Source organism: Siniperca chuatsi, linkage group LG2 (genome assembly GCF_020085105.1).
Source record: "Siniperca chuatsi isolate FFG_IHB_CAS linkage group LG2, ASM2008510v1, whole genome shotgun sequence".
Classification (NCBI taxonomy): Eukaryota; Metazoa; Chordata; class Actinopteri; order Centrarchiformes; family Sinipercidae; genus Siniperca; species Siniperca chuatsi.
In genome coordinates this window covers 13031675-13044192 of record NC_058043.1, presented here as the reverse complement: position 1 = coordinate 13044192, position 12518 = coordinate 13031675, and the positions used below count along the sequence as shown (strand labels likewise).

Here is a 12518-nt window from a genome sequence, read left to right as displayed (position 1 = left end):
TGCTACAATATGGCAGATTAAAGGATATCATTTAAAAATAAGTTATTGCGTACAATAAAAAAAAACACTGTTGCATTGGTTTAAAACGTCACAACAGAAACGGCCAACGTGTTTTACATGTATTTAAACATTCATTATCAAATATGCTTATGCTTTATCAGTGTTTCTAATATGTTAAAATTTACAAATTGTAATAAATTACTTATTTATACGGCCACTAGTGGGCGCAAAGTGAATTGCTACTCAGTTTATAACTAATTATTTACCAGTTTGAAGACGACACACTCACCTTAGACTTTTCATTTACATCTATTTATTGAGTAACATTAATTAAGGCCATTTATATATACCCTGATTACAATTAGTGCAGATACAAAGTAATGCAGTCATGTGCAGTAGTGAACATAAAATTAGACACACAAAAAAATAATAGCCCACAAATAAATACACTGATATCTGTATCATTCTCCACCTCTAGGTTAATCTTACTAAGAAAAGAAAAAACAGCCAAATGCTGTGGAGATTTTCACAGCAACATTCATTTCTGGTATAAATAGGCCATGCAAGATATGATAAACACTGCATTTTTCCAGAAATTGTATTAAAAGTGATAAATATTACTTTTGTGTGTTTATTGTTAATAGTCAGGTTGCCCTTTTGTAAAGCAGCATTTCTGTAAACACCTTGTCTTGAACTGGCCTCAGTCTCAGTCACTGCTGCTGCTGCTGCTGCTGCTGCTGGAGGACTGTGGAGAAAAAGAGAAAGATTATATATGTATTCATATTTTAATAGACTTTAAATTATAGCTTTAAAACACAAACAACAAATGTTTTATTTAATCTGCATTTTACAAATGCAAAATTTGCAGTGAAGTCTTCATGGACGAGGTGAAAGTTTGGGAGTGGCCTCATTATTTACAAAGTAGACAGGGTCATGTGAAGTGGAATGAATGTTATTATCATCAAGCTATTTTCACGTGTGGTCACTAACAACAAGTCTGTTTTCATATATTATAATGGATTATGGATTTCCAGTTACATCTTGCCTATAAAATCTTCTCAGAAGATCAAAAGTTTTAATGTGTATATTTCTGGTTTGGTTTGTTGTGTATCCCTGTATTTTCCATGCATTAACCTTTGCACTGTATTTTTTCCTGGGCCATAAAATTAACTTTTCTTCTAGACAAAAATGTAGATCTAGGATCTGTTGCTAGATCCACTCAATTGCATTAAATTAATTTGGCAGACACTTTTATCCAAACCAACTTGAAATAAGTGCATAAACTTGATAGGAACAAGAGCTAAATGTTATTTGTCAGTTGTGCTTTGGGTTTTTCTTTAGAGAAGTGAGATGCAAGTAAGTGCTTGCATGGGGTGTCACTGTTCAGGCTCAGCCATATTCAACAATTTCAAGCCAGTCTAGCCCTAAAATAAATCCAATACCTCACCTCCATTACTCAGAACCAGAACATGTGGACCTCAGCTGAACCTGTGAAAGGCGAAGCCCATTGGTTTCTAATGGGGCTTTTGCATAGCAATACTTAAGATGAGTTTAAGATGAGTTGAAGGTGTGTTTTCCAGAAGAGGTCACAGCTGTGTTTTGGCTCACAAACCCACTTGCTGTGTCTTGTATAAATCTCCCAGCTGTCTTTAGAAGTCACTATATCAGTGGCCTTAAAGCTGATGCTGATTTCAACTACTTTATATAATTCTAGCATGGAAAAATTGAGTATCATTTAACCTGCGTGGCATTATGTAGCATACTAAGTGTGAACTAAATATTTTATACTATGAAATACATTTAAAATGCCACATCTGCCTAAATCATATTTAAAACAAGTAACTGATTATCTGATAGGTGTTGTTGTGGTAAACTAATCAAGGCGTGTAATTATGAATCATTACTATAATTTAATATAGTTTCATGTTGTCTTTTCTTCCTCTATTCCTTTCTGTAAATGTTTACCCAAAGCAGAAATATTTAAAATAGAGCTGAAACAATTAATAATTTAGCTGATTGACAGAAAAATCAATTCTGACAAATCGATTATCCAAAGTCTTTTTTCAAGGAAAAATGCCAAAAATCTGTTGGTCCTAACCTTTCAAATGCTAAGGATTCTTGCTTTTAATGGTCTTATATGATAGTTAACTGAATATTTGGGGGTTTAGAACAGTTGATCTGACAGAGGACGCATTACAGTATGAAGAGGTCTCCTTGGGCCCCATTTTTCACTATTTTCTAACATCTTACAGACCAAACGATTAATTGATTATGCGGCAATAAAAATAATCTGTAGTGGCAGGACTATATTTACCACAAAGGGTGTACAGAACAAATAACTTTACTTTCAGTAACTACTATTTATAATCTAGTATTTTGTCTGTGCTCATACAAGCCATTATGTTTCATAATACAGTCTTGTGACTGGTTATTGTTTGTTTTGATGTGTCATGGCAATATAATTAATTTGAATGATTATAATATATCCCCCTTCAAGTATAATGTAAACCACGTTGATTCCCAACAGTACTGTGTCTCTTTAGCTGTGCTGCACTTTGGACTCGTTGAGTCATGACTGCTTTTATATTGCTTGGTGAAGGTGTGTGTTTGCAGCACTGACTGAATTACTGTAAGATGGGGCTGAGTGGCGTAGGCAGGTTCAAGTTCTTTTTATCTAGTATTGGCATTAATATTTCACCTGCAGGAGGGGCCATTTTAAACAACTATTACATGATGTATCTTTCGAACTAGGGCTGTACGATATGGTTTGCGATTATTTTGACAGATATTACAATTGCGAAATGATTCGCGATTAGTGGGAATGATCATTTTTGCATCACAATTTTAATTTTCACTGAAAAAACTATTAAAATCATGATAATGTGACATTTGTTGGGGTCTGTACCAAACAAACAAGTTTTCTTACATCTGGAGAACAAGATTTGTAGGCCAGGGCATCTCTGCAGCACTACAGTACTTCATTATAATGCTGTTTTGTCACACATTTTATCTAAAAATTGCAGCTTCTGCGATTTGAATATTGCACTGGACCATAGTGCGATTTCGATAATATTTCGATTAATTAATATTTCAAACCCAATCTCACCTTGCCGTGTTTGTGATGCCCATGCTTGCCCTTATGTTCTTTTTTCATCTTCTTCTTCATCTTTTTCTGGGATTTATGTCCGACCACCCCCATTCCCATTCCTGCCACTCCTCCGGCCAGTGCTCCAGGCATGGGATATACCTCTCCATGATGATGACCTTTGTGGTGGCCTTTATGGTGACCCCCTTTTGGAGAGTGTGGGTATGGACCTGGGTGAACACCTGCAGGAGGTACTCCTGGATATCCACCTGGAGCCATGGGATAAGGATGAGGTCCTGGAGCTCCATAAGGCATCGCCCCTGGTGGTGCATTTGGTACCATGGTTGGGTTCACACCAGCTGGGTATTGGCCAGCTGGGTATGCTGGATGTTGAGGTTGGGGGTAGACTCCTGCTGGAGGTGCAGCAGGATATGCAGGGTTGTAGCCAGGAGGGTAGGCAGGGTTTGGTGGGCCCACTGGAGGGGGAGGACCTGATATACATAAAAGCACACATTCACACCTTATACTTCAGAACACCTATATTATAAAACAGGCCTAAGGCAAAATAATTATAATAATATATGCTGTTATGTATGATATCCCACCTTGATTTGGCCACATGGTTATGTTTTTTGACCTGACAAGTCAAACACTTTAGGTCTCACTCAAAATCCTGAGGAAACAGTGAGAAAGTAAATGCAATGAATATTTAATTGAAATTAAAATTACATCACATGTAAAAAGTAACTTTTATTAAGTGTGTAACTACACTTTATCTTACCATATAATTCAGTATGTGGGGTTTGATTTAATCAAAATCAAACAAGTCACCATAAATTATTTTCAAACAATGCAGTTCTGCGTTTCTGATCTGAGATGATATAAATACTCTGGACAAACAGTATCAAAGGTCAAGAAGATGTCTTCTAGTTACTTGGTTTGTCCAAAAGAAAGTTCAAAACCCAAAGATATTTGACTTACAATAATATTGAATGTAGATAAGCAGCAAATGCTCACATTTATTAACCTTAAAAGATCAGTTATAAAATTGTTGATGAATAATATTCTGTCAATAAGTTGATCATTAACAGACTAATTATTTCAGCATACTGTTTAGAAAATGTGATGACCACCATACTACATGAATTTTAAGAACGTCACAATTTGCGATGAGTTTTAGATTTGCTCTAAAACGGGATTTTATTGGTTGAATTAACGATGGGTGTGATATATACATATACACTCAGTTGCCAGTTGTACTGCAATGAACCTTACATTTAAGAAAGTTGAACTTACTTTGTTTTAAAACTTTATTACGACAGAATCACAAACTATACCCTTTGCTAACATTATTTAGTCATTTTCAGACACACTACATAAATGCACGTATCACAGGTCATGACGTGTATAACATGATGTCTAACCTGTGGTCAAATCCCTCAACAACCACCACTAATTTCGCAACACTTTCTCCATTTAACTCCCCATTACAGGTATGATATGACACAGATCACAACAAAAATAGGTCTAAATCATCTGATTGTTGTAGTTTCAGATTTTTTGTTCCCCACACGCCATTTATAGTCAGTGTTTGTCAATGGCTAGATTTCATAGGTTTACCTTACACAATTGCCTCGGGTCCGGTCAAATGTATCAGGAATTGTGAGCTCCCTGTTGGTCTTCCGCATTGAGCTGCACGGAAGCAGCAAAAAATGCACCGGGAAGACACGCCCGTTGTTAAAGGCTACGCACATTAATGGCAAAAGTCCAGCAAGCTTTGGATTGAAAGTTGATCTACGTGTTTCTGTTTGTACAAAAGATAATGATAATGGAGTTGATGATGTTTACTGCCAGCCATTGTAAGTGATACTTTAAAGGGAGGAGCCATGACACACACACACACACCTGACTTTAAATGACTATGATTCATACTCACACATAAATCTATTACCTCATGGATCAACAGTTATGTAAACAGCTGGACATACAACACAGGGCTTTCTACAGCTTTAATACATTTAATTTTAACTAAAAACAAAGATATTGACCAAAATAATTTGTTTTGGCTCACTTACATAAAAAAAAACAATCAATGTGCAACTTGTTTTCTTCTTCTTTTATTTTATTATTATTTTTTTTACAACGACCAATAGGCCTTTTCACAGCAGACATTTTGACATGTCATGTTGGGGAAAGCACAGCTGCAATTAATGACAGTAATGATGGCAGCATGCGATGTAGATATGTTAGTTGGGTGGTCCAGGTAAAGGCCTTTTTCACAGCAGACAATTTGGCATGTTGTGCATGCTTGCTCACTGGCTTGGCTCACTGGACTACTTAAATGTCACAGAGCCATCATTAATGTATTAGCTCCACCTGTTCCACCTAATTTTTCTGCTCTGACAAGTCAAAATGTCTGCTGTGAAAAAGGCCTATTACTTTAAGTGAAACTAGTAGTTGTAAGTATTTTTCAATTATTATTATTATTTAAATAGAAAAAACAAAATTATGTCATGGTTACATGAAATTAGGCAAGTAATACAAACAAACAAACCTATTGCTGAGAGTGAAGGAATAACATTTCTTTTTCTTCTCTCTCAAAAACAATAATTCCCATTATATCATTATGGACATGCTTTTCAACTTTTCTATGGATTACAATTCATTAACCCAGTTGTAACTATCTAATAGAAAGAAAGAGAGTAATGGAAACATGTGTACGTCAAGAGGCTACCTATACAGTACAAACTGATGAAAATACACTGACAAGATAAACAGCAGTGACACAAAGAGAACAATGCAAATTCTTGATATGTGTGTAGATTACAACCAAAAAAGTCATGGAGAGTAACAAGACTGAAGAGAGACTAATCTGTCCACAACACACTGAGCAGTCAGTCGGGCGTCCTCGTCACAGTCCCAACAATTTGTCAGGAGCTCCTGCAGTGCAGATCCCTGAAAGTTATGAAGATTTAGTCAATACATTGACAAACTCAGTATCATCAATATCTTCACGATGAGCTATCCAGTACATTTGTTTTTACTGCTACCTAGCCAATACAAAAACTGTATGTTCAAGTAAGAGGCACCTGGTGAGAATACCTGTGTTAGCAGTTTCCAGTGTTTAGGTATGGAGGGTCTCTTGTTCATGTGATACACGCACAGGATGAGGCTCTCCAATGTTACATTGGCTCCCAGCTCAGATTCATAAGGCAACTGATGCTGTGGTACAATACTGCCTGCAGATGGAGACTTGTTGTTAAGATTTGTATGAATTCTAACATCCATTTAGTACTACGACATACTGTAGATAAAGTGTATCCAAACAGTGCACAGAGATGCAGCTGATCACTCAGATCAACCTCAAAGGAAAGTAAAAACAGAAACTGTGAAAACCTGACAGTATTGACTGATGTGATGTTTATTAGTTTTGATGAATTATTATGATGTGTAGCAATTTTCAGAATTCAGAATGGTTAGACCTAAATGAAGAGTTTCTGTGGATTGCAGCAGCATTTTTAAGGGTGGAGAGAATTAATGATGGCTTTTCATGATTACTCAGGCTACCTCAGAGTTGGTAGTGGAGAGGAGGACGTTATACAAACTGTTAAACATCTTGGATAATGTCTCGCACTCTTCATTAACCTTCAGTAAGAAGTACAGTAATGTAATTAATGTACAGTACACTACTGGACTGGACTATCATTTTACATATATGCAATACATATTAATATTTTGGTCCTATCTTTAATCTCTATTCTCAGTTTGTTTTAAGCTCATTTTAGCCTTCTTGGTATTGTTATTTGTTTTTGTAATTTTCTCTGTTCTTAGCTTATTTTAGCCTTCATAACATTGTTACCTGGTTTTTAGTATTGTTTTGTTTGTGTGCATAATGTTATATTGTCCTGTCTGAAACTTTTTATTCTGCCATCCTGGACAGGTCTCCCTTGAAAAAGAGGTTTCCAAGGTTAATTAAAAAAAACAAAAACAAACATATAGTCTGTTTTAGTTATTGAATCTGTTAGTTATCTATCTATGTATGTATATATGCATGTATATACAGTATGTACTGTATGTATGTGTATCTATTTGTCTATCTGATCAAAGAAGTTTACCTTCAAATAAATCAGAGCAGCGCATCCAGATCTCCCACAACAGCAGTCCCAAAGCATAGATGTCCCCCTGCATGAGACACCTGGTGCTGCTTAGGTTTACAGAGCCTTCCAGGATCTCAGGGGACATGTAGCGCAGCGTGCCCAACTGAGCATGACCCTGCAGATGGATAGAAATGCAAATTGGTTGTTTCTATGTATTAGATGTTGCCACTATACAAGTTTTCATTTAATTTAGGTGAAATGATGACCACAAAAGCAGCCGTGTTATTTTTTTATGAGATGCGTTCACTGTTCTATGATTTCAGAGTACTGTGAATTAACAATAGTAAGATGTGGCTCCACCTGAATCTCACCTCCATGTTTGTTGCGTGACTCTGCCAGTGGCGATGTCCTGAACAAGAACGCAGGATGGTGGAGCATCCAAAATCACACAGGACACAGGTACCATCTGCTCTCACAAGCACATTGGAGCTGCTTAAGTCTCTGTGGGCCACAGGAGGTTTATGCACATCTGCAAGAAAAGACACATATTTGTAATAATAAGAAGATTCAGATTTTTAACTGTAGTGGATTTTATTGATAAAGACAGACTCACACTTCATTCATAAAGCCTAACGGCCTCCCAATGCCTGGCAAGATGTGCAGCCACTACACATGACAGATGCCACACTGAACCAGAATAATTCAAATGCCTCCTCCTCTGAAATTATGTTTAACTGTGAAGCCTGCTTCATGTTTATAATTATGAATCTCTGTAACATATCAGCTGTTTGTATGCAGCCCTATGCTTTTTTAAAAATCAGAACACACCTGAAAAATACTCACCTTAATGCATTTTATTCTGTTAGACAACAACAGTTCAATCAAATTATAAATGATTAGTCATTATTTGCAATTTTAGCTACAATGTGCACATACACCCACATGATAGTAGAGGCATGCTTTCTACACAGGTAGGCTACAACATGGACATGCGACACACACACACACACACATTTGTTCACAGTAATATTCTGGCCAATACCTGGTTTGTGAAGGTCAGAGTGGAGATAGAAAAGTCCCTGCGATAAAGACTGGCACAACTTCAGTGACAACATCCAGCTGGTGGTGTGTTTACACAGAAAGGAGTGGAGAGAACCCTGAAATCAAAGGGAAGCCGGTTATTTATGTCCAAGAGCGTTAACAGAGTTTCCTTATGCAGTTTCTTTGCTTCCCTACACTAACTTTCTTCTGTTCCTTCTCCTTTTTCCTTGAATAACTTTTGATCTCTCAGAAAATGGGAAAATGCATAATTCATTTTCCTTTAACAACTGGTTGCCACTCACATATTCAGCAAATTGCAGGACAATAAGCCAACTGCCTCCATCCGGTTTCCTCCCAGTGCCCAGGAAGTGGACAATCCCAGCATGCTTCATCAGTGGTAGCTCATAAACCTCCTTCTCTGCAGTAAATTTCTGTTTCCAGGCTGCAGGGAAAACTTTCACGGCCACCACGGATCCCTGGTATTTCCCCTTCCAAACTGTTGCAAAATGCCCATCGCCCACAATCTGAAAAAGGTATGAACATTCCAATAAAATAACAGTACATGGTAAGATATATCACCTTGTATGATTTACCAATATTTTGCACACTGCTGACCACACAGTATAAATCCATTTGATACCTGCTGGAATTCAATGTTAGAAATGTCAATCTCAGAGGTTTTTGTTGTTTGGCAGGAACACAGTCGCGAGACACTGTAATCATCATGGGAGGGTGGATTCTCCTCTAAAAATAATGAAAGTAGAGACGTCTTGTAATTAACACACACTCATTGAAGATAATCTGACATTTTAATAAAGTCACAATTAATTTTAAACTTGCCTGACTGAAATGCCACAGAAATGAAATCTGATTGAAGAGTAACAAACAAAGAACAGAGGTAAAAGGGAGCGTAACCGTAGAGATAAACACCAAGGTCAGTCCAGCAGAGAGAATGAAACAGTTCCAAGGTCAAACAAAGATATCATGAGAACTGAATCTGAGTTTAGAAAATGTGAAAACATGAAGAATGTTTTTCTTTAATCCTTTGAGCAGAGGGGTATTTGATACAGAACAATACTATCTTTTAAACTTTTTAATGGTAACAATTACACAGCCTGTCTGATCTGAATCCAATTCTAAGCTATTGAAAGTCATGATTCAGGGGCTGTAACTTTAACTCCATCTTCCCACGATGAGCAGTAATGTGGCAGCGTTTGTTATCTAAATCTGAGGGATCAAGACAATAAACTCATCTTGTGTGTGTGTGCTTATTCAACACCTGCAGACATCAACAGTTAACTCGCTGTGAAGGCATTTGATTTATTCTATCTTAACTTCCACTTTCTGCTACTTTATTCAGGAAGGCAAATCAACACATTATTAGCAATAACAACAAAAGGATATCCTTTATATCATGTCATTGATCACTGTGACAAGAACAGATGTTGAGACATACTGCTACAATAATGTATACTGCAAACAGGACAGTCAAATACAATTTACTTTCCACTGTTGTTTAAAGTAACCAGTCAAATTGAAAAAAAAGAAAAGAAAATTAAACTCAGATTTTTAGTGAAAATAATTCATGTAATTTTTGCATTTCTATCTTAAAGCGGAAGACAAAAAGGTCCTTACTTTTCTCTTTATTGAGGCTCCTCCATTTGGCAGCAAAGATCATGAAGCACAGGATTAGCAAAGTTCCTATCAGAATTATTACAGCAGTTTTCACTATTTCATCTAAGAAGAAAACAAAAAGTGTATGTTAGTGTTATCTGTGAATGATGAATAACACCCCTTTTAAGTCAATCAAGGATATTTATTACTTTAAATGTTTTGTTATTAAGCGAGTATAGCATGTTAAAAAAGAGCAAACATATAATTTAAAATTAAAGGGGAGTCTTAGGTGGTTTAGATATGGGTGGAGGGCAGGTTGGGGGGTTAAGGGGGTAAAAAATAGACGTAGTTAGAAACAATGATAACAGAAAAGAAAAGAAAATACCTTGCTCTGGTATAATGTCAGAATATTATTTTATCACTATGTGGGTTGCAAGTGATATTCAATGAATAGTTAGCAATCTTATTAGTATCATACCAACAGAATAAGAGTAGGTGAGTCGAGGCTCTTCCGACTCTGTGGTCCAAGTGATGTTGCTGTTGCAGAGGTCTGTGTTGCACATACACTTAATGAGGCGACCGTTGAAGCGTGTTTGTGCCATGCAGGTTGCATCTGGACAAGACTTTTCAGCCATATCACAAGCTGCAACAGAAAAATCAGTAACACAATAGACAGTTATAAAAACATGAGAAACCTTAATAAGCCTGCAGACTCACCTATATTTATAATTAACCAGTTTCAGCAAACAGTTGGGTAAATTTGATTAGATTTCAAATCACTGACTACAAGAACAGAATCCAGACCATGCAGACTAGTCCAGAGGTACTAGTCCAAATATCTTAGTTTTATGGTTTCTTACCGAGAAGGTCAACCTCCGGCCTGCCATCGATGATCAGAAAATAGCCCACACAACATTTGGTGTTTTCACAGAGCTGCACCGACCCACTCACATTGCCAGCAGTTGTGTATTTGTTGTTCTGGGGACTCACTTGGAATGCACACCGTCTTGGAAAAGACTGGCTGGAGATACATATCAAGATGCATTCTGGGAGGAGGAGGAACAAACAGCTGCTGTAGATGTGGGCAAAAATGACCTTTTCTCTCTACTGTTATAACAGTAGGGTTCTGATCTGGGCTTTATGGTGACTCTTGTACTCTAAAATGCTAGCAAACTAAGAATCTTAAGCTTATTGTGTACTATTGCACTCACAGTTTGTCTTTCTGACTATCAATATTGCCTAAATGCCTGTTTAATGTCAATATTTAACTACAAGCAACAGTTTTATCATTAAGTCTTAGAGTATCTAAGACTGACCTTCTTTGGTGATGGTTCTATTGTGACAAGAGGATTTATATCACTTATAATATCATTACATTTATCGTATTTATTTACACAGACAAACGAGTTCAGTTGCACTAAGCTGAAACAATTAAACTTGCTGAATACCTGAAGTGGAGGTACCTTTCAAATTGTGAAAACTTTAGCTCAGTCTAAGGTTTGCTTGTCGATATAGTATTATGACTTGGTCCTGTATCATTTGTACGTGGGTAAGTCAAGACGAAATCCAAATGTGCATCTTATCAGAAACCATAATATTCCTTGCAACACCTCTGCACTCAATAGCTCACTGCTGTTAACTCTAAATTACTGTTCAAATCATCTGTTCTCCTCAAGTGTTTCCCTGATGCTTGTTGATGCAGGTGATATGATCCACTAAAGAAACACCTTTTCCAGGAACATTTTATCAGCACTGTATTTACACTGTATTTACTTTTTAGGAATTTAGGGTCATGCATTTATTGACCCATGCAGCATTAATTCTAGGCAAAAAAAAAAAAGACTCAAAGGAGGTAGACATATTCCTAACTACAATTTCCCTGCATGATTAAAATCTGGTTTGTACAGTTGGTTGGCACTGTATCGCAGTCGCAGGCGACCTGTCAAGGGTGTACCCCACCTCTCGCCAGCTGGGATCGGCTCCAGCCCCCCGTACAACTCTCTAAGGATACGCATCTATACATAATAGATGGATAGATGGTTAGGAGTTACAGCGGGCCCACTCCTGCTGAACTGCCACGTCAGTATCACATTATACAATGCTTCAGCTACACAGCAACTCATTACTAACAGCTATCAAATTCAAAATTAGAGGTCATTAATCAATCACAATTCACATGGAAAACAAACCAAGACAGAAAGAAACACATACATATGTAGCTTCAGAGCTTCAAAGGAGGGAGAGGTTTTTTAAAAGCGAATGCACTCACCCACAGCCAAAACCAGTCGCCACTGTTGCAGAATCATGGTCACTCTGAGCCCAGACCGGCCACACAGGGAGTGAGTATTTATCAGTCCTGGGACCGTGAGAGGAGTTTCCCACGTTTCGAAGCATCTCTCCCACTGCCACACACCTGCATGTAGAGTACATACTGTCTGTCTGTGGGAATACATTTATCAACATTATCATCTCCCACTGTTAAGGAATATAATCTGCATTCAAGTGGGGTGTTGTCTGCAGCTGACTCAGTTCTTTAGGTAAACTCAAAGAAGCAAAGAGGTTACAGACAAATTCACTGGGGTCAGTAACAACATCCATTGATTGTTTTTTTTTTTGTTGTCTTTTGCCTCATTTTATTATAGTCCTTCAAAAACATACGAAACCCCAATTATGCCAGGAAA

General features: G+C 37.2%; 2 protein-coding genes across 4 annotated transcripts; both read right to left on the bottom strand.

The window, feature by feature from the left end:
• Positions 1 to 296: 296 nt before the first annotated feature.
• On the bottom strand, positions 297 to 4970 carry prr13 (proline rich 13). Of its 2 annotated transcripts, none has more exons than XM_044169763.1 (4): positions 4711 to 4970; positions 3691 to 3758; positions 3107 to 3576; positions 297 to 745 (listed from the first exon to the last, which is right to left on the bottom strand). In XM_044169763.1, exons 2-4 carry the CDS (start codon positions 3704 to 3706, stop codon positions 707 to 709), a joined length of 525 nt encoding a protein of 174 aa, XP_044025698.1. In that variant the 5' UTR covers positions 3707 to 3758; positions 4711 to 4970; the 3' UTR covers positions 297 to 706. The 2 variants fall into 2 exon arrangements, with proteins under 2 accessions (XP_044025698.1, XP_044025690.1); XM_044169755.1 differs by having other exon boundaries at positions 4706 to 4905.
• Positions 4971 to 5186: 216 nt separating this feature from the next.
• Positions 5187 to 12250, bottom strand: LOC122863280 (bone morphogenetic protein receptor type-2-like). 2 transcript variants are annotated; one of them, XM_044169632.1, is made up of 12 exons: positions 12107 to 12250; positions 10698 to 10883; positions 10316 to 10480; positions 9859 to 9960; positions 9064 to 9090; positions 8864 to 8967; positions 8526 to 8747; positions 8225 to 8339; positions 7554 to 7711; positions 7201 to 7357; positions 6188 to 6324; positions 5187 to 6040 (listed from the first exon to the last, which is right to left on the bottom strand). In XM_044169632.1, the coding sequence occupies exons 1-12, from the start codon at positions 12141 to 12143 to the stop codon at positions 5924 to 5926; spliced, it is 1527 nt and encodes a 508-aa protein (XP_044025567.1). In that variant the 5' UTR covers positions 12144 to 12250; the 3' UTR covers positions 5187 to 5923. The 2 variants fall into 2 exon arrangements, with proteins under 2 accessions (XP_044025567.1, XP_044025574.1); XM_044169639.1 differs by lacking the exon at positions 9064 to 9090 and having other exon boundaries at positions 12107 to 12249.
• Positions 12251 to 12518: the final 268 nt, after the last annotated feature.

Excerpts from the sequence above, each read along its gene's own strand:
- prr13 (XM_044169763.1), bottom strand. Across the intron at positions 746-3,106 it reads GGCATCACAAACACGGCAAG|TCCTCCAGCAGCAGCAGCAG; the intron begins GTGAGATTGGGT and ends TTTTCTCCACAG.
- LOC122863280 (XM_044169632.1), bottom strand. The coding sequence starts at position 12,143 with ATGATTCTGCAACAGTGGCGACTGGTTTTGGCTGTGG. Across the intron at positions 8,340-8,525 it reads TCCTGCAATTTGCTGAATAT|GGTTCTCTCCACTCCTTTCT; the intron begins GTGAGTGGCAAC and ends CTTTGATTTCAG. Across the intron at positions 6,041-6,187 it reads ACTGGAAACTGCTAACACAG|GGATCTGCACTGCAGGAGCT; the intron begins GTATTCTCACCA and ends CATAACTTTCAG.